We start from the raw sequence: 24,353 nt of genomic DNA on the forward strand, positions 1-24,353 counted from the left end.
ACAGTAGAGCAGGGTCTACATAGGATGCCTCTGAGGTCCCAGACCCTTGGTCTCCTCTGCCAACTTTTTAAATCTCTTTAGGGAACCAAAAGGTCTAGAAAACACAGTTGGTCCTCCATCAATTTATAATGAGCCTTTCCCAGTTACATTAAGAATAACCCACTTCTCTGTGGTACTCACCATTTCCTTGCTCCAGCTTCTGGACGTCTACACAAACGTCCTAAGTCCCGGAAGCTACTTCAGTAAGAGGTATGGGAACAGAAGCGGGGCCAGTAGGCACTTTTGGAGGCAGATGAACGTGCGGTCTAGACAGGCAATCAGAGCAGATGAAATCTTTACTTGCAATTGCAGGTATGTACGAGTTGGTCACTCAAGGTCCCCAGCAGCCTGGACTGGACTGGTTTTCCCTGTACCACACTTGGGACCTACAATGGAAGAAGGATGGGGAGACTGTTGAATAAGGATCCAGTGAGAAGTTCTTTCCCTGGGTAGGGATTCCTTCCAGGCGTATGGCAGTGTTTACAGTATTTGCATTTAAAGCAGTACAGGCTCCAGTCTTCCAGAGCACATGCTTGCATCCCTACCACTGTGCCCCTTAATAGATCAACAAATGCTGTTATCAACATGGGTGAATTCCCAGGGACAACATGGCAACGTTGTCTTGTTTTTTTAAAACTACCTCATTTACAGCATTATTATATGTTACAGTTCAATGAATTGCTTTTATATGGCCATTTCAGCCATGGTCATGTGACTCCACAAAATGAGTGACTGGAACTATAAAAATAGATGTATAAAAAAACCTCTCACCGGGATATTGGGCTGCTAACCGCAAGATCAGTAGTTTGAAACCAACAGCCTACACTCACGAAAAAGATGAGAATTACAATGTGAGAAAACTACAAGAACAGTCTACTCTGTCCTAAAGCTCTCTGTGAGTTAGAATTGATTCTATGGCAGTAAGTATGTGAATAAGCTGTGGCCTACCATTTGTTTTACCAGCCTACTATGTTTAAAAGAACCAATCCCACAGAGGTTAAGGGAGTCTTTCTCACTGCCGCTGAGTAAATTACAACTCTGAACAAGCCCGCAGAGCAGAGCAGAACTGCCCCTGTGGGTTTTTGAGACTAAATCTTTACAGAAATGGAAAGCCTCATCTTTCTCCCAAAATGGAGACCTTCCTAGCACAAAAAAAGAGAGCTAAGAGTAGAACACATCCTTTGGCCCAAGAGTCTCAGTGCTGAAAACCTTCTAGACCCAAGACCGAGAGATATGAACTGAAGACCATCCCATGTCAAGCCAGATAAAAGCAGCCAAATGCGAGGGCGGAAACCAGGAAACCCACACAGAAGGTGTGCGGATTGATAAACTGTATTCTCATTTATGTACTGTTACTTCCAAGCTGATTCAGATTCTCAACAGTAACCTGTTACTTCCCAAATAAATCCCAATCACCAGTTTGGCAGATGGATTCCACGTGGTCACTGCAACAGAGTATCAAGCCCAGCAGACCAACAAAAGTCAAAACAAAATTCACTGCCCCCGCGGAGTCCATTCCAACTCACAGTGACCTTCTTGGAGAAGGTATAACTGAGTGTCAGAGACTGTAACTCTTTATGGGCTGCTAGCCACCAGCCACTCCTTGGGAGAAAGACAAGGCTTTCTACTTCCATCAAGAGTCACAGTCTTGAAAGCCCACAGGGGCAGTTCTACCCTGTCCCCAGTCACTGTGAGTCTACACGGACTTGATGGCAGTGAGTTGGGTTTTTCATTTAGATGCATGTGTGACAGCTCTCCTTGACCTCCCAGGTCCTTTGTAAAGTTCTGTACATCAGCAAATCCTTGGGAACCGCTGCGACAGTGCCAATGGTCTCTCTAATCTGGAGAGTATGCTTTTTGTCTTCCCCTTATCCTATGTGGGACTGTAAAAAATGTTCTCTTAAAAATAAAAACATAAACATTACAATAAGGTACCATTCAGTTCAATTTAGATGTATTTATATGATTGAGCCTAATGTCAACTTAAATTGAACTTACCTCCCTCTGAAAACTGCAATCAAATTTAAAGGCAGAAAGGAAAGGGAGTATCTGATGGGATATTGTTGTGGTTGTCTGTTGCCATCAATCAGTTACAGCTCAAAGAAACCCTAAATGCAGCAGTGCGAAACGCTACCCGGTCCTGCACCCTTCTCGCAACTGTTCTTATGTCTGAGCCTACGGCTGCAGCCATTGTGTCAGTCCATCTCCTTAAAGGCCTGTCTCATTTTTGCTGCCCCTCCACTTTACCAAGCATGGTATCCTTCTCCATGGACCAGTCTCTCCTGACAACATGTCCACTCTCCTGACAACATGTCCAAAGTAGATAGGGAAGATGAAGTCTTGCCTTCCTTGCCTCTAAGAGCATTCTGGTTTTACTTCCTAGACAGAATTTGTCCTTCTGACAGTCCATGGCACTTTCCATATTCTTCTGCAACACCACAATTCAAATGCATCGATTCTTCACTAGTCTTCCTTACTCAGTGACCAACTTTCAATGCATATGAGCCAATTGAAAATGTCATGGCATTAGGTCAGGCACACCTTAGTCCTTAAAGAAAGCTCCCTGCTTTTCAACACTTTAAAGAAGTCTGATGCAGATTTAACCAATGCAATATATTGGTTGATCTCTTGACTGCTGCTTCCATGATAATTGATTGTCAATACAAACAAGAAGAAATCCTTGACAATTTCAATCTTTTTGCATTTATCATGATGCTTACCTATTAGTTTCATTGTGAGGATTTGGGTTTTCCTTACACTGAGTTGTTAATTCATACAAAATGCTACAATCCTTGATCTTCATTAGCAAATGCTTCATGTCCTTATCACTTTCAGCAAGCAAGGTTGTGTCACCTGCATACCACAAGTTGTTCAAAGAAAGCCTTTCTCCAATCCTGATGCCTCATTCATCTTCATATAATGCAGCTTTCCTGATTACTTGTTCAGCATACAGATTAAATGTGGTGAGAGGATACAACTCTGACTCACACCTTTTCTGATCTCAAGCCACACAGTACTCCCTTGGTTTGTTTGGACAACCCACATATAAACATCTTTCTTTTTAAAAATAATTTTATGTGGGGCTCGTACAACTCTTACCACAATCCATACATATATCCATTGTGTCAAGCACATTTGTACATGTGTTGCCATCATCATTTTCAAACATTTTCTTTCTACTTGAGCCCTTCGTATCAGCTCCTCATTTTTCCCCACCCTCCCTCCCTCGTGAACCCTTGATAATTTATAAATTATCATCATTTTTTCATGTCTTACACTGTACGATGTCTCCCTTCACCCACTTTCTGTTGTCCATCCCCCAGGGAGGGAATTGTATATAGATCATTATGATTGGTTCCCCTTTCTACCCCACCTTCTCTTTTCCCTCCTGGTATTGTTACTCTCACTATTGGTCCTGAGAGGTTTATCTGTCCTGGATTCCCTGTGTTTCCAGCTTTTATCTGTACCAATGTACACCCTCTAGTCTAGCCGAATTTGTAAGGTAGAATTGGTATCATGATAGTGGGGGGGGTTGGGTAGCATTAAAGAACTAGAGGAAAGTTGTATATTTTATCAGTGTTATACTGCACCCTGACTGGCTCGTCTCCTCCCGGAGACACTTCTGTTAAGGAGATGTCCAGCTGCCTACAGATGGGCTTTGGGTCTCCAGTCTACTCTCCCCTCATTCACAATGATAGGATTTTTTGTTCTTTGATGCCTGATACCGGATCCCATCAACACCTCATGATGACACAAGCTGGCGTGCTTCTTCCATGTGGACTTTGTTGCTTCTGAGCAAAATGGTCCTTTGTTTATCTTCAAGTTTTTAAGACACCAGACGCTAGGTCTTTTGATAGCCCAGCACCATAAGCTTTCTTCATCACATTTGCTTATGCACCCGCTTTGTCTTCAGTAGTGATCGTGTGGAGAAGGCGAGCATCATGGAGTGTGGTTTAATTGAACAAAGTGTTCTTGCATTGAGGGAGTACTTGAGTCACGGACCAATGTCCATCTGCTACCTTAATACTAAACCTATAAATATATGCAAAGAAAGAACTAGGAGGCAAAGGGCATTTATAGAGGTCTACAGACAGACATGTACATATGTACATATATCTATATGACAATGGGGAAATAGATCTATGTGCATATAAACATCTTTCAGAAAGAAAAATCAAAACACAAATACCTTTCTGGTATTTTCTGCTTTCAACCAAGATCCATCTGACATCAGCAATGATATTCCTTATTCCATGTCTTCTTCTGAATCCAGCCTGAACCTCCAGCAGCTCCCCTGTCAATGTATTTTTTGCAACTGCTGTTGGATGAGCATAAGCAAAATTTTGCTTGCTAGTGATATCATTGATATTGTTCTATAAATTTTGCATTGCTTGGTCACTTTTCTTTGGAATGAGTACAAATATGGATCGATTCCAGTCAGCTGGTCAAGCTGGTCTTCTAAATGCCCTGGCTTCCAGTGCTTCATCAGTTTGTTGAAACGTTTCAGTTGGTGTTCCATCAATTCCTGAAGCCTTGTCTTTGGTTAATGCCTTCAGTGTAGCTTGGACTTCTTCCTTCCTACTATAGGTTCTTGCTCATATGCCAACTCTTGAAATGGTAGAATATATATCAACAAGCTCTTTTTGGTAGTGTTTATTCTTTCCATCTTCTGACCATTCAATCATTCAATATTTTGCCCAAAGAATCATTCAAGACTGCAACTCAACTTTTTATTTAGTTCTTTTAGTGTAAGGTATGCTGAGAGTATTCTTCATTTTTTGGTTTTCTAACTCTAGGTCTTTGCACTGAAAGTATATAAGAGGCCATCTCTATGGAGGTGGCATTTGAAGTGAGACCTGAATTTTGAGAAAACCAGATGCCTGTTGTAAAAAATAAAGGATGCCTGGTGATCCAGTGGATTACGCTTTGGGTTGCTGATTGCAAGGCCAGAAGTTTGAACCTACCAGGTGCTCCATAGGAGAAAGAGGAGGCTTTCTCCCCCCATAAAGATTTTGACTTCAAAACCCACAGGGCAATTCTACTCTGCCCTATAGAATTACTATGAACCAGGATTGACTCTATGGCAGCAGAAAAAGAAATTTTCCTCTAAACAGAAGAAATACCTGGCACAAAGGCCAAAAGCAGCAAATACCTTGACATCTTAAAAAAAAAATTTTTTTTAATGTCAAGAGCTTTCTCATCTAACATAAAGGTGAGTGTTACAAGAGCTCAACATCTTTGAAAAAGTCTAGTCCTTGATGCCACTAGGACTCCTTAGGGAAACGTGCATTAAAATCACAGTGAGAAATCGACTACTACTAAGACAGCTCCTTTAAGAAAACAAGAATGTGGAAAAACTGTTAAATGGTACCGTTTCAATGGAAAATTGCTGGTGGTTCTTCAAAAAGTTAAACATTCAATTACTATATGACCCAGAAATGTCCACTTGTAGGTATACACCCAAAAGATTTGAAAGCAAGGATGTAAGCAGGTACTTTTACACCATTGCTCACTGCAGCACTGTTCATTAACAGCCAGAACATGGAAACAACCCAAATGTTCAACAATTGCAAGCACTGGGCCTAAACATATCATCAAACATAAGAAACACATACAAAGTAGAAGACAAAACAGAGAACTAGGCCCCACTAAAAAAGACACTTAAATGCATCAAAAATCCTCCTCAAGCGTTTGAAAAGGGAACCCATGGATGGGAGGTGGGGGAGGGGGCTAGCAATAACACGCTGGACAAGGGCCTGATCTCTAAAATCTATAGAGAACTAAAAAAAATAATCCAATTTTAAAATGGGCAAAGGGCACGAACAGTTTATCTAAGCCATCCACATGACCACCCAAGCAAAGATGAAATGCTCACAAACACCAGCCATCCAAGAGATGCAAACCGATTTTATAGCAGTATTGACAGCAAAGTTCAGACATATAATGCTGGAGAGGGCGCAGGGAAACTGGAACCAGCACACACTGCTGTGGGTCTGTAAAAATGTGCTCCCACAGTGGAATGTGATATGGCACTACCACAAACAACCAGGCACCAAAACGCAATACAGCACAGAAATCCCTTGGTTAGGTAAATACCCTAAAGTAGTAAGAACCACAACAGAAACAGATATATGCACACCATGTTCATCTGTTCATCGCCGCACTAGTTACAGTAGCAAAAAGATGAAGACCATCTAAATAGTCATCGGTTGAAGAATGGATAAACTGGGGTGCATGCATACAATGGAATACTAGGCATTGCTAAAGAAACTACAATAGGCCTCATGGTGTGGCTGCACCTGGAGAACATTAGGCTAAGTGAAAATCAGTCAATCACAAAAGGAAAAATATTGTATGAGGCCACTGTTAAAAAGGGACAAAGGTTTTCACACCAAAGGAAACATTTACTTGTTAACATGGTGGGGAGGACAAAGGAGGAAGGTGGCACACTAGGCTGGTGGGTAGAGATGAGAGCTTGGGTAAAGAGGAAGAAGGTGCCACAGGAGAGAGAAATAAAAGGGAGGTAGGGTAGGGCAAGCTATTGAGGGGTTTAATAAGTAGCTTAAGTCATTTAAGCAAAACTGATGATTTGAAATATAAACCCCCATCTAATTCACACACAAATGTGTGTGTGTGCGCGCGTGGATAATCAAATCAAACCAAAACCATGCTCATTGCCATCAAGTGGATTTGAAACCATAGTGACCCTATAGGGCAGAATAAACCTCTATAGTTTCCAAGGATATAATCTCCAGAGATGCAAACTCTCGCATCTTTCTCCCACGCTAGTGGGTTCACATCACTGCCATCAGGGATCCGAGTATTCAGTCATAAAAAGAAATTAAGTTCTCATAAATGCTAGTACATAGATGAACCTTGAAAACACTATGCTAGCCAGAATGAAGGCATAGTAAGTGTATCCAGTGTCACTGGACAATTTATTAGGAATTGTTGATTGGGAACCTCTTTTGCTATGTAAACTTTCACTGAAAGCACAATATTTTTTTAAAGAAGCAATCCCACTTATATGTAATATCTAGAATAAACAATGAAACTTTACTACTGATAACCAAGGGCAGATGAAGTGATGGGAGGGGGGAATTATTGCTTAAGAGGTGCTGCATTTCTGCTAAGGGTGATGGAAAATCTGAAAGCTAATCACTGTGATATTCATACAACATGGTGAAAGTAATTTATTGAATTGTGCATATAAATATGGTTGAACTTGGGACTTTGTTACATACGTATGTGTGTAGATACATAGACATAACCACACAAACCAAAAAAAAAAGACAGCATGAATTGCACAGTTACAAAAAAAAGAAACATTCTTAGGCCAGGTGTGTAACTGAAAGGAGGAAACTTAGACACTATAGGTATGTCATTATACAGGCTGTGCATTATAACACGGAGACACTGTGCATTATAACACGGAGACATAAATCACATTTGAGGAAAAAACAACAGTTTTTTCCTACTTACTAAAGTGAAGGAACAGAAAAGTAACGGGACTACATCCATAAAAGGCAATTGAAAATTAAATTACAATCAATTATTTGCTAATGAAACTGGCATTAACAATGATTTGACAGACACATTTACACATTTTAGATTTTCATAATGATACATACAGCTGTTAAATTCCAGTGTCTGTTTTTTCCTGTCTTTTATTCTCTGCAAAATACCCATTGGTTGCTCTTATATTCCATAAATTTGATACACCCACCACTTTTATTCTGCATTACCTCTGGTTTGAAAAGAAACACAGTCTCTAGTCCTATTCAAGATGCCAGGCACCTTATGCAATTTAAGCTTCTTCAGGGTCAAAGGGTTGACTCTAAATGACGGATTCCTAACAGTCCCACGTTCTACTTTTAAGCAAGAGTACCTTGTATGGAAAACGAATTTACTCTATGCTCCACTTTCATCCCAACTACCATCAAATGCTCACACACACAAAGGATGAAGCGCGGGCTCTGCAGAACAATTCCTACAAGAGAGAAGCGCTTCCTGCTACACCATAGCCTGGCTGAGCCCCTAGGAGCGGTATTTGGATAATTTCGTTAACCATGCCTCCCACATTGTTCTCCTTGCCAGCGTTGGGGAAGCGGGTTTTGCCCCAGGAAGCCTTCAACCTAGTAAGTGCCCCTGGCCTTGGTAGCTGAAATTGTGAATGAATCACACCAGGAACCACTGCCACACACCTAAGGCCTCCGCCAAACCTTCAAGATCTCAGAGGCACACCGCGCGCGTGCGCGGTATCTCGGAGGCATAGTGTGTGACTGTGTGTGTGTGCGTGCGGTGTGTGTGATATCTCTGAGGCACACCGTGTGTGTGTGCAGTATGTTGTGTGATCTCGGAGACACAGTGTGCGTGTGTGTGTGATATCTCGGCGGCACACAGTGTGTGACTGTGTGTATGTGTGTGTGCCTTCAAGATCTCGGAGGCACACCACGTGTGTGCGTGTGTGTGTGTGTGTGTGATCTCGGAGGCACACTGTGTGTGACTGTGTGTGTGCAGTGTGTTGTGTGATCTCGGAAGCAGTGTGTGTGTGTGTGTGTGTATGTGTGTGCCTTCAAGATCTCGGAGGCACTGTGTGTGTGTGCAGTGTGTGTGTTCTCGGAGGCACTGTGTGTGTGTGCATGTGTGCTCTCTAAAAATCACTCGTCGCGTCAGTAAGCCCGTTCGGCCACATTACATTTGACTGTGGATGCACGCGCGATGGCCACGTTCCCAGGCCATCAGGACGAACATGTCTGCCCTGCAACCCAAAGGAACGCCTCCAGACGTGCCTCTGACCTTTACAAGTTTCCCCTGGAACTGGGATAAAAGACGCTCTCCGACGCACGCACCAGTTCCAGCGCCCACAGGCGAGGAAGGAGAGGGAGTGCGTCCCGTGCTCCCCGCCCCACCCCCATCCCCAGGCTGACTTTGGACCTGCTCGGCCGGACGACCCGCCGAAAACAAAGGGGCGCCGCCCGAGGCGGTGAGCGGGGTGCTTAGCCCCCGCGCGTCCACGCTGCCGTGACCGCGCGCGGCTCACCAGCTCCCGGCGCGGCGGGCGGTGGGCCGGGGACCACCCTGCACTCGGCGGGCAGGTGCCCGATTTTACCTGGGAAAGCGCCGAGGGAGCCACGTCCCGTCCACCCACTCGCAGCCGCGGGGCGGCCGGCCGGCCGGGCCCTCGGGGGCGGCGGGGACGGCGACGCCCGCCAGCGGAGGCGGAGGGCGGCGGCTGCGGGGCACGCGCCCGGGGCACAGAGGAAGTCAGGACGCCGCCTGGCCCCGCGGCCACCCGGGCGACTGGGTGCGACACCGCCCCACGGGCGCCGAATCCACCTCACAGCCCGGCAGGCGCGGGAGCGAACATGGCTACCGGAGCGGCCGCGCACTTCCACTTCCGCTTCCGGTTTCGAGCCCCCCACGCGCCCAAGGGGAAGGTTCCCTGTGCTGGCCCAGAGGCGCCACCCAGTGGCTGTGGAGGTTCAGAGGCTTTCTCTGTCCAGGCTGAAAAGTAACTGGGGGGTTCGAACCGCCTACCTGTCGGTTAGCAGCCCGGCGCTCAGCCCACTGTGCCACCAAAACTTCCTTGGAAAAGAAAAGCCTGAATTTTCCTCATTGTGGGTGGTGGTGGTTTTAAGCCCCAGGTTGAGTAGGTCGCAACGATGTGCAACAGAAGGGAGCTGCTGGGTTCTACAGTGATTACTGTGTGTGACCCCATTGTTGCAGCCATCCTGTCAAACCATGCCGTAGAGGTTTTCCTCCTTTTTGACCCTCTACCAAGCATAATCTTCTCCATGGCCCCTGGTTAGATGCCCAAAATGAGTAGTCTTCCCATCTTCACTTCCAAGGAGCATTGTGGCTATGCTTCTGCCCAGATAGGTTTGCCAGTCTATGGCATATTCAATAGTCTTCACCAACCCCACAATTCAAATGCATCCATTCTTCCTCCATCGTCCTTACCCATTGTTTTCACACACATGAGGCTATTGAAAATACTGTGCCTTGGCTCACACTCGTCTGAGCCCATCATTGTTTTTTAACACTGAAGACGTCTTTTGCAGCAGATTTACCCAAAGCAATACGTTGTTTGGCTTCCCAACTGCTGTTTCCACCGGTATTGATTGTGGCTCTCAGTAAAGTGAAATCCTAGACAGTTTCAATGTTTTCTCTGTTTATCATGATGTTACTTATTGGTTCAGTTGTGAGGGAATTTTTTTCCCCCTCCAAAGTTCTTCAGGTCAGCTGCTTTTTTCCTAACCACTGCCGAGGAGATTCAAAGGTCACTGTGAGTCATAGTTGACTGATTGGCAGTGGGTTTTGTTCAAGGCAATTAAGTCAGTAAGCCATACAGTTGGAATAGAGTCAAATGAACTGCATTGCTTCCCGTTTAGATCTGGCTATTTTAACATACAAAAATACATTTCAGATTATTCACCTTCCAGTGAGACGATAGTGAATTCTATTTATGGCTGAGTAATAAAAATTTGCAAAAGTGTTCACCTGTTGAAAATCCTCTTGACTCTTTCTAGGTTTGGGTGATGATGAATATGGCTGTGATTAAAAAATTCCATCCATGTTTTCGCATGAACTTAAATTTTCATTTCACCTGAGTATGCACCTAGAAGTGGGATCACTGTGTTGTCAAGTGTATCTTTAAATTTACAGGTAATGTCCAAAGAATTTCGCAAGTAGCTATGCTGTTTTGCGTTGAATTAATTGCGTAGGAGTTTCTGTTGCTCTGACACCATCAACATTCAGAAGTCTCGGTTCTTTTTATTTAGTTATGTGAATGGGTGATAGTAACTCAGGCACTCTGGCTGCACAGTGCCTACCATTGGACTGCAGTCTGCAAGGTCGCCAGTTGGAAACCACCAGCCACTCGTTAAGAGAAAGACAGGACTTTCTACTCCGGTAAAGAGTAACAGTCTCAGAAACTCAAAAGGGCAGCTCTATCCTGTCCTGTAGAGCCACTATGAGACGGCATCAACTATACGGCAATGAGTTTTGAGTAGTATCTTGGTGTGGTTTTTAATTTGCATTTCCAAATAACTAATAACGTTGAGCATATGTCTATTACTTTTTGAGCTTCCATATATTTTCTTTAATACAATATACAGTTCTGAAATAGAAAGCTCTTGCTCTTTTTAATTCTCTGAATAACAATATTCTTCTTCTATGGTCTTTATGTTTTCTGCTCCCATAAGTATTTACATTCTCTGAAACTCACAGGGGCAATTCTACTCTGTCCTACAGGATCACTAAGAGTCAGAACCAACTTGATGGCAGTGAGTTCCTGCTCCCAACCCTCACAGTCTTTACGCTAGATTTTATTTCCCTAAGAATCCCATGACTCACCCTTATGTCCAGCACCTCACAGTTTATATGAACTATAGCTTTTGTTAACTGTGTATTGAAGTGGAAATTCGTGAGTCTACAATCTTTGTTCTTTTTGCAAAAATAGTTTTAGCTATTTAGATCTCCTTGAAATTCCATATGGATGTCTGAATAAGCTTTTCATTCCTGCAATAACACACTTTGGGATTTTTATAGAGTATGTTCAATCTGTAGATCACTTTGTGAATGTTGATATTTTAACAATATTAAATGTTCTGATCCATGATCCTGGCATGTCTTTTCATATATTTAGATATTTAATTTTTTTCAGTATTTTAAATTGCTCTTTTGATGTACAGGTCTTTCATGTATAGAAGGCTAAACTTAGTCCTATTTTATTCTTCTGAATGTTTTTTCAATTAAATGGCTTCCTTTCAGCTGTGAATAATATTTGGTTTAGGGCTTGGCTTGGTGCCCACAGTGCTAAAACTCAGAGTTTTAATAACATCTTATAGGATTCAGGGACCCAAGCATTTTATGAAATGTTTGTGTTACTTTAGAATGCTGAAAGGGACTGTGGGAAATAGAGATGTAGATCCTGGTTACTATATTAAAAAATTTTACTATAAAAATATTTGGTTTTGATATTGTTATAGTTATTCAAGTGCTACATGTTCATTGTAAAAATACAGAAGAATATCAAGAATGAACAAGTACTGCTTGATAATAGCCCTTCTCAAACAAATATTTGACACATGAATAAACTTAGGACAAAGGTCCATCTAGCTGTGGAAACCCCATGTATGGGACAAACAGTTAATATTTTTAGTTGCTAACTGAAAGACTGGAGTTTGTAGTCCACCCAAAGGTGTCTTAAAAAGGCGGCCTGAGAATCTGTCTCCAAAACCCCCTCCAGTGGAAACCCAGTGGAATACAATTCTATTCTGATGCATATTGGGTTGCTATGAATCAAAGCTGATGTGACATCAACTGATAGAAGTAGTGGTGCTGGCAGCAAAATCTATGCTCTGAACCACTTTGCTGTATTACTTCTAAAACTTAGCTTTTTCACAGGAATTCCACTGCCATTTCCTTATAAATTTTCCCACATGTGGAATCTTTGACATGATGTATTTTATAATCTCCTTCTGGGAAGAAATCAGCCATTCCTGCTAAAATGCATAAGTGATGTTTACATTTCATTAATTTAACTTTAATGGAACACAGTCACTCTAGAATCTGGTGCTTTTGAACATTCTTTTCTGCTCATATTTTCCTAGAAGGGTGCATCTTTGGCTTGGCAGGGACTTTTGTTCTTGAAGAAAAGCTGCATGTGACTGACAATTTCATGTGCTTAATTTTCTGCAGGACTTTCATTATCACTGTAAGTTTGCATCTCAGCTATGGAATAGAACTATATTATTAATCCATTTAATACAGATGCCCTCGCCTGCTGTGTTAGGTTGGGTTGACTAGAAAAATAAATCCAGTACATTCATATATGTGTAAGAAAGGGCTTTATATCAATAGTTATACACATATCAGGAAAGCATCTCAGCCCAGTCCAACTCAAGTCCATAAATCTGATACTAGTCCATAAGTCCCTCTTCAGACTCACACAGTCACATGTAATGATGCAGAATGCAGGGAAATCACAGGCTGATGGATGCAAAGTCCTGTGGATCCAATGGTGGTGGATGCATCTTCAGGGCTTTGGCAGCAACTAGGGTCAGGCAGCTCAGGAAGGTAAAGGCAGAGAGAGGGAGGGGGAGGTTCCCAGGGCCCTCCTTATAAGAAGGCCATGCCCATAATGAGGTACCATCAGATTGTGAGCTGATTGACAGGCTAGACTCCACCCCTGCATTTTTATATATGTTCAAATTGACATGAAATTATGTAATTACCACACCTGCCTTCTGCTTACCAGCCACATCCCACCTTTTCCTCCATCCCCTCCACTCTTGAAAATGTCTGTTTCTAATTGATCTAGGCTAAGGAGCCCTGGTGATGTATGAGGTTACACATTAGGCCGCTAATGGCAATTACTGCTAACTCAAATACTATAGTACTTTATTGGTAATGGCAAGGTCAGAAGTTTGAAACCACCAGTCTGTTCTGAATGAAAAAGATGAATCTAAAGGGTCACTGTGAGTCAGAATTGACCCGATGGCCATGAGATTTTAAGTGAGAGACACTGAAGTGATCTAGTCCATTCCCCTTACTCTTCCCATCTTGTAGTATTCTCCCCCCACCCCCCACAATGATTGTGAGACTCAGCTAAATCATCAAGTGCAATTGTTCAAGAAAGATGTGTAGGGAGGGATAACTTATGAGGATAAGCTTAACTTCCCAGCAAAGATGAGAGGTGCAGTAGGAAGGAAATTCCAGGTAGTCTTTAAGGTCTTCGCTAATCCAAACTGAACAAGTAGAGACAGTTTAGCTAACACTTCCAACACAAGAGAAAGTACCGTATATACTCGAATATAAGCCGACCTGAGTATAAGCCGACGTACCTAATTATTACATGGGAAACCAGAAAAACTGATTGACTCGAGTACAAGCCTAGGGTGGGAAATGTAGGATGTGAATTAACAGAGACCAGAGGGGAGAGACGGAGCACAGCCACAGACACATCCTTACCAGTTCAGCTGCTGGCGTAAGTGAATCACTATGGGTGCTTCTGCGAATTGGAGCCATCCATGTCATTGGATGGCTCTGATTGGTTAGATGTGAGTAAACAAACATTCAAGATGTTACACCTCACTGGGGTACCACTGACCCGTGTATAAGCCAAACCCCAGTTTTTTAGCACATGTTTTGTGCTGAAAAACTCGGCTTATACACGAGTATATACGGTAGTCTTCTTACAGCCTGAGGGAGTAATTCAGCAAATAAAAGGAAATACTACTTCCCGTAGTAGAAAAATATGAGAAATATAGTGAGATCCAGAATATTCTCATGTGTTCATGGATCAAAGAGTCACTATTGAAGCTACTCCTGGAGGTCTGCTTTCCGCCAGAAATTATCTCTTTAAAGTGATTAATTGGCCAAGACTTGGCCAAAACCAAGAATAAGAAGACAAAGAGGGGCAAGGAAACAGGAAGACAGAGAGTACATGGGAGAGTACTGACACACTGCTGGCAGAGAAAGAATTGTCACAAAATAAATTGTGCACATTCCTAAGACCACCAGAACTATGTGTTTTCCAATGGTCTTAGGCGACCCCTGTGAAAAGGTCTTTTGACCCCCCAAAGGTGTCGCCACCCACAGGTTGAGAACCGCTGGTCTAAAGGAAAAGCAAATAGTAAGATGTTAAATTTTAAGCTGACTATATCTGTAGTTATCCATTTTCCAATGCACTCTGTCTGAAGATATGTCTGTTGACATATCTCGTCAATGATATGAGGGAATGCAGTGCATGGAGACCCGGTGTGGGGACTCTACAAGTGGATTTGGGGATGTCTTTGAAATCCATAGCCTTCTGAAAAATGCGTCCACAGAGAGCTTGAATATAATTCCTTCCTCTGATGTTGGATTTTATTATTTCCAGTCCTTGGATCACACAGGGTAGTGTGCTTCTTCTGTGTGGATTTAGCTAACATCTCTCTCTTAGACAGCTGCTTGTTTGGAGACCTACCTTTTAAGACTCAAAGTATATTCTTTCTGACAGCCGGTTTCTTCACCACACTGCTATAGCACCCATTTATTCAATGATCACTTCATGACAGCAAGCATTGAGCAGGGCCAAATCATGTTAATTAATTGTTTTTTATGAGGGCTTAGCTTGTGATTAGGTATAAGTTCAAAATCCATTCATATATGTATATTCCTTGTACATTTCAGAGGCAGGATTATCAGCTTCTTGAGAAATAATATAGGTAACCTGAAGAGACATTTGTTATTTATAATAACACTATCATTAATCTAGCCAATGATATAGAATTTTAAAATACTAGTATAAAAGGAAAATATGCATATGTAGGAAAGCTTATTAGAATAAAATACATGGGTGCTCATTTATACAGATTAAAAAGTTAAGTGACTAAACACTCCAACTTTATTTCAATCACCAAAGTCATATGTTCCAACTACTCTTTCTTAATCTTTGTTTCCAACTTTTTTTTTGAGGCATGTGCAAACTTATTAGAATTTTCAAGGAATCTATTAAGGCTTTTTGTTTATGTTTTCAATCACCGAAGCCCTCGTGTTGTAGTAGGTTACATATTAAGCTACTAACCACAAGGTTAGCGCTTCAAAACCACCACTGCTCCCCAGAAGAAAGTTGAGCCTTCTATTCCTATAAATATTTATAGTCTCAAAAACCCACAGGGACAGTTTTTGCCTATAGGGTTGTTATGACTCAATTTGATGGCAGTGAGTTTGTTTTTTTTCTTCTATCACTGATTCATGTACTTATACAAGGGTAAATCAAAAGCTATTGCTATTAGAGTCCCAGTTAATATATGCACATTTAAAAAAACGTATTTAAACATTTCTACAGTGGATATCTGCCAACAAATTCTCTCAGTTGACACACTTATCTTAGTCTTATTAAGGAACCTTAAAAGAAAAAAAGAAAGTTCAACTCAGTGACTTTCTAAGGAATTTGCTGAGAGAGTTATTCAAATCAGAATGGCCCATTTCCTACATAAGGGCTTGTTTTCTGCTGGTCCTGGATTGTGGATCCGGCCATCTGACCTGCTGATCTTGAATTTATCCACCTTTGCAGCCTATGGAGTCCTGCAGATCCTGAGTTCAACTCCCCAAGTTACACAAGTCAAGAGAAACCTCCAAAATAACATCTGACCCACAGACTTGAAACCAGATTGGATAACCCTTATTAAAATTTATGTATGACTGTGTATCTTTCTCTCTCTGGCTCTCTCTCTCTCTCTCCATATATATACATAACAAAAACTTCATTGCCAACCACTGATTCTGACTCATCGAAAACCCTATAGAAGGGAGTAGGACTACACCTGTGGGTTTCTACAGTACATCTTTATGAGACTAGAAAGCCTCATCTTTCTCCCATGGAGCATCTAGTGGTTTTGAACTACTAAACTTGAAGCTGCACATACACACACACACCAGAGACTTATCACTCATTTAGCTTCTTTAGAAAACGCAGCCTCATACGCATTGAAAGAAAAAGGCCAGGAAATTGCATCTAGAAATTGTTTTCCACGTGGTATAATATGATACTTTATCAGGTGACCTCGCTCTTGACCTGAATTTGGTCTAGGTTCAAATATTTCTTGATTGTTCCATGACAAAAATTCCTTCTCGGACTTTTTAAATATTGTTGGTGGTATGTTTATCTTCATACTATTACTATTGTTTTTTCTTCTGTTTTGTTTTTTATTGTTTCTGTTAGGTTTCCCATTTTATGAAGCCCCAAAAGAGTGGATGCTTAGAGACAATAACTGATGCAATGGTTTATTAGAATGGGATGGGGGGGTTGGGGAGATGCTGAGGGGAATTAGGGAGCAATCAATGAATGCAGAAGGGATAAGGGAGCATTAAAACCAATTGTGATGATGTATATAAAATATTTTCCAAAGCTATTTAACTATGAAAGTGTATGATATATGAAGATTTAGGAAGCTACGGAAAAAAAAAAACCTTGACCTACCATAGGTGAAGGAGGATGCATTTTTGTTTAGAGGGGCATTGTGTTTATTTTAATGCTGGTGGAGTAATTTGGAGAGGAACATCAGTAATGGTTGTACAACACGAAGAGTATAATTAATTGCACTAAATTATAAATGTAAAGATTGATTAATTAAAAAATGTTTTGTTGTATACATTTTTGCAACAATTAGGGGAAAAATTACATGAATGACAATGAGTATAAGGAAGAGAAGAAAATGTCCTAAAGTTAATTGTGGTTAAGATTGTACAACTAAAAAAAAAAGATTGTACAACTAAACTCATATGATTGAACTGGATGATAGTTGGATGAAGTGCCAATAAAATGGCTAATAAAAAGGAAAAAGGAAATTGTTTTCCAGCAGAACATTGAGTCGGATTTGAGGGTAGCAAGGGCTGCCTTCAACAAGTTCGTTTCGAAACCCTATCCCATACACCCTTGAGGCCTTATCTTGCCCAATTTGAGTTCGTTTTGTTCCCAAAACTTATTGAGCATTTAAAAGGAACACAATTTGAGTAGCTTGAGCTACTCAAAGTGACCAAACTTGCATTTTGACATGGTGTAAAAGAAAATATACTGAATTATTTGAGAGAATGGATGCAGAGAAAGAAAACACGGCTTTTGGAAGGGTATAGACTTAGTTGCAGGTGTCAAAAACAATTGTAATATTTTGCTTAATGAAGATTTCTTTAATTTTGGACAATATTTTTTATTTACCCTTGTAGTTATTATTCCCTCTCCTGAACGAATTCTTTAACTGCATTCCACAAACTCTTCTGTTGCTTTTAAATAACACTTAATTTTAAATAATGTAAGCTATTAATTGCTATGATAGGCACCAATTCATAAGAGAATAAAACTCTCTGTGAGGGGACTAAAATGATTCAGACCACTTACACAATAAGCAAGCCTACTGCAGTCAGAGCTACAAACACCGGCACAAAGAGAGGGGCACAGAAAGCAAAAGTCCAATGAAAGAGACTCCAGCATTCTAATAAACAATGAAACCATGAACAAAAATTTAAACTCCAAGTCTTTACTATCTCAATGAAGTTTTTATATATCATCAAAATTGGTCATTGTTGTGGATCTAATTGTGTCGGTGATTCTTACTAGTTTGGCAATTGAGTAATAATGTAATTAGCAGTTATGTGCTGATGACGTCGTTGTTATCATTAGATGTCATTGGGTCCGATCTGATGCCTAGTAACCCTGTGTACAGCAGAACTAAACACTGCCCAGGCCTGTGCCCTCCTTACTCTTGTTACGCGCGAGTCCACTGTTGCAGCCACTGTGTCAATCCATCTTGCTGAGGGTCTTCCTCTTTTTTACTGACCTACTTTACCAAACATGATATCCTTATCCAGGCACCAGTCTCTCATGATAACATGCTTCAACTGTGTGAGATGAAGTCTCACCATCTTGGGTCCTAAAGAGAATTCTGGCTGTAGTTCTTCCAACAGAGATTTGTTTATCTATTTGGGAGTCCATAGTACTTTCAATAATCTTGTCAGCACCACAATTCAAACACATTAACTCTTCCTCAGTCTTTCTTATTCAATGCCCAGCTTTCACAGGCACATGAGACAATTGAAAATACCAAGTCTCCCACTGAAGATAAATGTGTACATAAGCAAATGTGGCAAAGAAAGCTTATGGTGCCCGGCTATCAAAAAATATAGCATCTGGAGTCTTAAAGGCTTGAAAGTAAACAAGCGGCCATCTAGCTCAGAAGCAACAAAGCCCACATGGAAGAAGCACACCAGCCTGTGGGATCACGAGGTGTCGAAGGGATCAGGTATCAGGCATAGTCAGAACAAAAAATCCTAGCATAGTGAATGAGGTGGGGAGTGCAGAGTGGAGACCCAAAGCCCCTTTGTAGGCCACTGGACATTCCCTTACCGTAGGTCCTCCAGGAGGAGAAGAGCCAAACTGGGTGCAATGTATCAACGATGAAACATACAACTTTCCTCTAGTTCCTAAATGCTTCCTCCTCCCCCATTGTAATGATGCCAATTCTACCTTACAAATCTGGCTAGATCAGAAGATGTACACTGGTACAGATAGGAACTAGAAACACAGGCAATCCAGGACAGATAAACCCCTCAGGACCAGTGGTGTGAGTGGCGATACTGGGAGGGTGGGCTGGAAAGGGGGAACCGATTATAAAGATCTACATGTGACCTCCTCCCTGGGGGGATGGACAAAGAAAAGTGGGGAAAGGGAGACGTCGGATAGGGCAAGATATGACAAAATGATAATTTTTAAATTATGAAGGGTTCATGAGGGATGGGGAAATGGGGAGGGAGGGGAAAAATGAGGAACTGATGCCAGGGGCTTAGATGGAGAGCAATGTTTTGAGAAAATGAGGGCAATAAATGTGCAAATGCTCTTTACACAATAGATGTATGTATAGATTGTGGTAAGAGTTGTATGAGCCCCTAATAAAATGATTTTTAAAAAAGAAAAAACTATTAGAAATCAACATAAATAAATCTGGAAAATTAAAAAAGAAAAGAAAATGCCAAACCTTCTTACCTCATTAATCATGTTAGATTTGTGTATGTTCATTTGTATATTTAACATCATTCGTTACATGAAAGTCAAGATAGATGATCAGAAACAGTAACAGAAGTAATGGGTCCCTGAGAGTATGGGGAGGGGGTGGGGAGGGGGACTGGGGAGCTGACAGCAGTGATGACTGTATAATCCCCACTCCATGGGATTGGGATCCAACAACAGAATTGCATGTGAATGAATATATTGGATTGTGTAAGCTATGGAACCAAAAAAAAAAATGGGGAGGGGGGATAAGGTTTCCTCATGGATGTGGTGAGGGAGAAAAGGGGTAAATGGAAGCTGATACCAAGGAGATCAAAAAGAAAGAAAATGATTACAAACTGATTATGGTAGCAATAGCACAACACTACTTGATGTGACTGAACAACGGAATGTTATGATATTAGAAAGATCTCTCAATTAGATCATTTTTAAAAAGAAAAGAAAATGCCATAGCAATGATCACCCACCCCTCAGTCCTCAAGGTAACATCCTTGCTTTCCAACACTTTAAAGAAGTCTTGTGCAGCAGATTGACTCAATGTGAGAAAGCACTTATATGGAAGGTGTGAGGGCAATTGAGAGTGTTGAACATGTAAGACTTCATAGCAATTTTCATAAAGATTTTGAAGAACTAAGTTTTTCTTCTTCAAATTATGTAGAACACATTTTAATCTATAAAAGTCAGTGGGCATGGATTGTGATAAGAGTTGTATGAGTCACTAATAATATGTTTAAAAAAATTAAAATAAAAAAATAAAAGTCAATGGGAAATGTATGTTAAATGTTTCAGAGCTGAGGTTGACTCCAAGCTTTTTAATAAGAAATGCCTAACATTTCTTTTAAGAATTTCTGTGCACTAATGGAGAAGTTGCACCATTTTATAACACCACAGGAACTTATAGTTTTAATAAAGGAACTCGAACTCTGACTGACACATTTTGGGTTTCAGAACATTTGAAATGCTATTTATTGTCCTAAACTCACTACAGACCAGTGCATTAGGACTCATAGCAACCCTCAAGGACAGAGTGGGACCTTTCCTGTGGGTTTCTGAGACTGTAAATCTTTTTTTTTTTCACTCTTAATGAGAACTGCAGTTCTGATACATGCCGCAACATGAATGAACCTTGATAACACTGTGTTGAGTGAAGTCAGTCAGAACAAAGAGACAAATATTATTGAGTCCCAAATAAAATGATTTATTACACATATATCTATAACATGATTTCACTTATATGAAACATTCAGAATAGGCAAATGCACAGAGACAAAGTGGATGAGACGTGCCTAGGGCTTGGGGAAGGGGAAGTGGGCATTGTTGTTTAAGAGGGAGACTGTCAATCTTTACGGGAACAGAAAGTCTCAGCTTTCTCTTGCTGGTGGCTGGTGGGCTCCAATAGCTGGCCTTGTGGCAGTCGAACCTATAACCCACTGCACCACCAGGGCTCCTCATCTATTTTACCGTAACTCTCTTTATTTCTTGCCCGCCTTTTAAGATAACAAATTGCAACTGCCTGCTATTCAGTTCCTAATAAAGGTAAAGTGATACTTGGGAAAATTTCCAAGTTCAGATCATTTGCGCCACTCAGATGTATCCTTGGATCAAAGGACACCATGCGAAGTATAACTTGACCTAAATAATTAATACAACACAAACTACTTTTAGTAAAGACAGCATGTACTCCCTCTTTCGCAGGCTAGCTAACCTTAAAATTAAAATATCCTGATTGTCCTGGGTGAGCAGAGTGAAGAGTCGTCATTGGCACGTCTTCTGTATCTCAAAAAGTAGAGCTGATAGGGGGAAACTGTTGCCAGTTTTTGAATCAGCAGGTCAAATATACCCAGAAACAAGCTTAGCACTGGAGGCACCAAACTATGTGTTGGCCTTGGTGTTGGTGTTAGGTGCCACCCAGTTGGTTATAGCCATCCTCATTTTGCTGTCATTACTTCCAGGATGAGAACTAAGAAAATGCCAAGATCTGATAAGATCTGCTGTAAACAACCCATCCCTTCAAAGGAAGCTCCCTTGGGGACTTGGCCTACAGCACCTTTTCTCTAAGGAGAGAACAGGCAGCCGAGTAGCAGGACTGGACTACCACCTAGCAAAAAGAGCAGGTAGCAGAATGCACTCTTGGACCCAGGGTCCCTCCCAGAATCTGGAGAAGACTGATGTCAAGACACATGGAAAATGCCAAGGAATGTTGGCCCGTAGATGTTGAAAGAGGACAGAGAACTTCCTCCTAAAGCGGAAGTCGACAGAAGAAAAAAAATTTCCCCTAGAAGCAGCATCCTGAATTTCAGTATCTCGCACCCACAGTTAGAAAATCAACTTTTTCATTAACGCCATCTACTTGTGGTATTTCTGTTACTGCAGCACTAGATAACTAAGTCGTGAATAAAAAAAGACATTTGAAGGCAGTATATTTTTAAATACTGATCATAGGTTTAGGAAAGAAAAAGCATAAGACATCAGAAATGTCTGGAGATTCAGAAACATTTTTATATACAAAAATCATGATGTCTGCCTGCCAGTCTGGTTCCCAACTACCCATGGACTCTTATCCACCCCAAGACAAATATCTTTGTCACTCACGTACAGTGGCAATGCCAAGAAGACTTTTCAGTGCTCCTTTTATGTCCTGGTTCCTCAGGCTGTAGATAAAGGGATTCAGCATGGGTGTGACTATGGTGTACATCACCGAAGCTATTGCACCAGTTCTGGGATTTTGGGTACTGGCAGAACTGAGGTAGACCCCAAGTCCCGTCCCATAAAACAGGGAAACAACAGAAAGGTGAGACCCACACGTGGAAAATGCTTTATACTTCCCCCTGGCTGATGTAATTTTCAGAATGGAAGAAACAATTCGAGAATAAGAAAATAGAATGCCAGTGAGGGGAAGAATGCCCATCACGCCAGTTGCAAAATACATCTCTATGACATTGAGGAGGGTGTCTGAACAGGCAAGTTGAATAACCTGGTTGATCTCACAGAAGAAGTGAGGAATCTCTAAGTTGGTACAAAAGGACAGTCGCAACACCAGTAGGCCACGGAGCAGAGAGTCCAGGACACTCAATACCCAGGACGCCAACAGCAACAAGCCACAGAGTCTGGGATTCATGATGACCATGTAGTGCAGGGGATGACAGATGGCCACAAACCGGTCATAGGCCATTATAGAAAGAAGAAAAATATCCAGTTCTCCAAATAGGATGAAAAAATACATTTGGGTGAGACAACCTTGATAGGTAATGGCTTTGTTCTGGGTGTGGATGTTCAGCAGCATCTTGGGAACTGTGGTGGAGGTGAAGCAGAGGTCTATAAAGGACAGATTGGAGAGGAAGAAGTACATGGGGGTGTGGAGATGGGAGTCGGTGACAGTGGCCAAAATGATGAGCATGTTCCCAATGAAAGTGATGAGGTACATGGACAGGAACAGCAGCAGAAGAAAAGACTGTAGCTCCTCTTCATCAGAGAGTCCTAGGAGAATAAATTCTGAAATCTGCGTGTGATTTTCTGGGTCCATGTAGCTGGTGTGACTGTCAAGAAAGCAAATAAGAAAAACTATATTTTACAAATAGGCGTCTTCCACCAGCAGCACTGCTACAAATTAGAGTTCTCACCTAATATACATAAATACACGTATTGTATTTTACACATAAAAGCCTGTATTTTGTCAAAGGATCAGGCTCAGCTTACTATTCAGAGGACTAAAGAGGAAGCTATTCTTTCCACCGCTGCACCCCCTTCCACATTATCAAACTTAAACTTATCCCCATTCATAACCTGACTCACCAAACCAATATTTTTATGCATGCATATATCTAAAGTAGAATCATCTAACTCCTTGCTCCACAGACTAACCAGCATCAGCCAAACCCAGAAGATTGTCAGGCATTTTTATTATGTTTAGCTCAAGAGCTATAATAAAGTTTATCCTAAAAATACGATATGTGTTCCTAACTTTAGTGGACATGCTTCTAAATGTTTTTGAAGTTCAGAAAATATACTTTCCTATTAAATCAAATAATTTTGAAATTTTTACTGAATTTCAAATGTTTTATGGTCCTACAGATGTTGGTTGGAACTAGACTTCCATGCTTATTAACATAAGGTTGAGAAAAATAAAAGATACTATATGCACACAAAAGAGCCCCAGTGGTGCTGTCAGGTACGTTTTGGACTACTACCATAAGGTGTATAGTTCGAACCCCCTCGTTGCTCCACAGGGAGCGTGGCGGGGGGGCGGAAACCAAGACTTTCTGCCACTCTGAAATTTACAGCCCCAGGAAATGTACAGCCTTGGAAATGCTGGTCAGAATCGACTCCATGACAGTGGGTTGGGTTATATGTGTACACAGATTTGCTTACAATGTTGCTACAGCCCCTATGAATAAAATATTTTCCAATGTTGATCTTAGATATGACTCTTAATGTGATGTATTTCCACAGTTTCCTAATGTTTGATGGTAAGTGTTTATAATGAAGAAATCAATTTCAAAAATAGGATTAAAATGTTTTTTTGAAACTATGAGACTTTTTTTTTACTCTGCCAAACAAATCCCAGGTGGCTTAATTCATTAATACCATCACTTGCTCACAAAATTCAATTACTGTATTTCATGAAGTGATAACATAGTAAAGAAAATTGTCAACCGGTAGAGAAAGGTGATGATGGGTGTGGGAAGAGAGAGAATACAGAGAGGAGAGATAACAAAAGCATGTGGGTGAATTACTCCCAATGTGCGCGACTTCATGCCTGATG

The 24,353-nt window shown here is 41.3% G+C and overlaps 2 protein-coding genes across 2 annotated transcripts in view; both read right to left on the reverse strand.

Moving 5' to 3' along the window:
* Positions 1-9,412, reverse strand: part of LOC142446526 (uncharacterized) — a 28,322-nt gene extending 18,910 nt beyond the window's left edge. Inside the window, 2 exon segments of the mRNA XM_075548278.1 lie at positions 181-425; positions 9,152-9,412. The gene's annotated coding sequence lies outside the window, so the exon portion shown is untranslated.
* Positions 9,413-22,175: 12,763 nt separating this feature from the next.
* Positions 22,176-23,135, reverse strand: LOC142432405 (olfactory receptor 7A10-like). The gene has a single exon (XM_075537588.1). It carries the CDS (start codon positions 23,112-23,114, stop codon positions 22,176-22,178), a length of 939 nt encoding a protein of 312 aa, XP_075393703.1. The 5' UTR covers positions 23,115-23,135.
* Between the last annotated feature and the right edge of the window lie 1,218 nt (positions 23,136-24,353).

The sequence above is a fragment of the Tenrec ecaudatus genome, chromosome 1, assembly GCF_050624435.1.
Source record: "Tenrec ecaudatus isolate mTenEca1 chromosome 1, mTenEca1.hap1, whole genome shotgun sequence".
Classification (NCBI taxonomy): domain Eukaryota; kingdom Metazoa; phylum Chordata; class Mammalia; order Afrosoricida; family Tenrecidae; genus Tenrec; species Tenrec ecaudatus.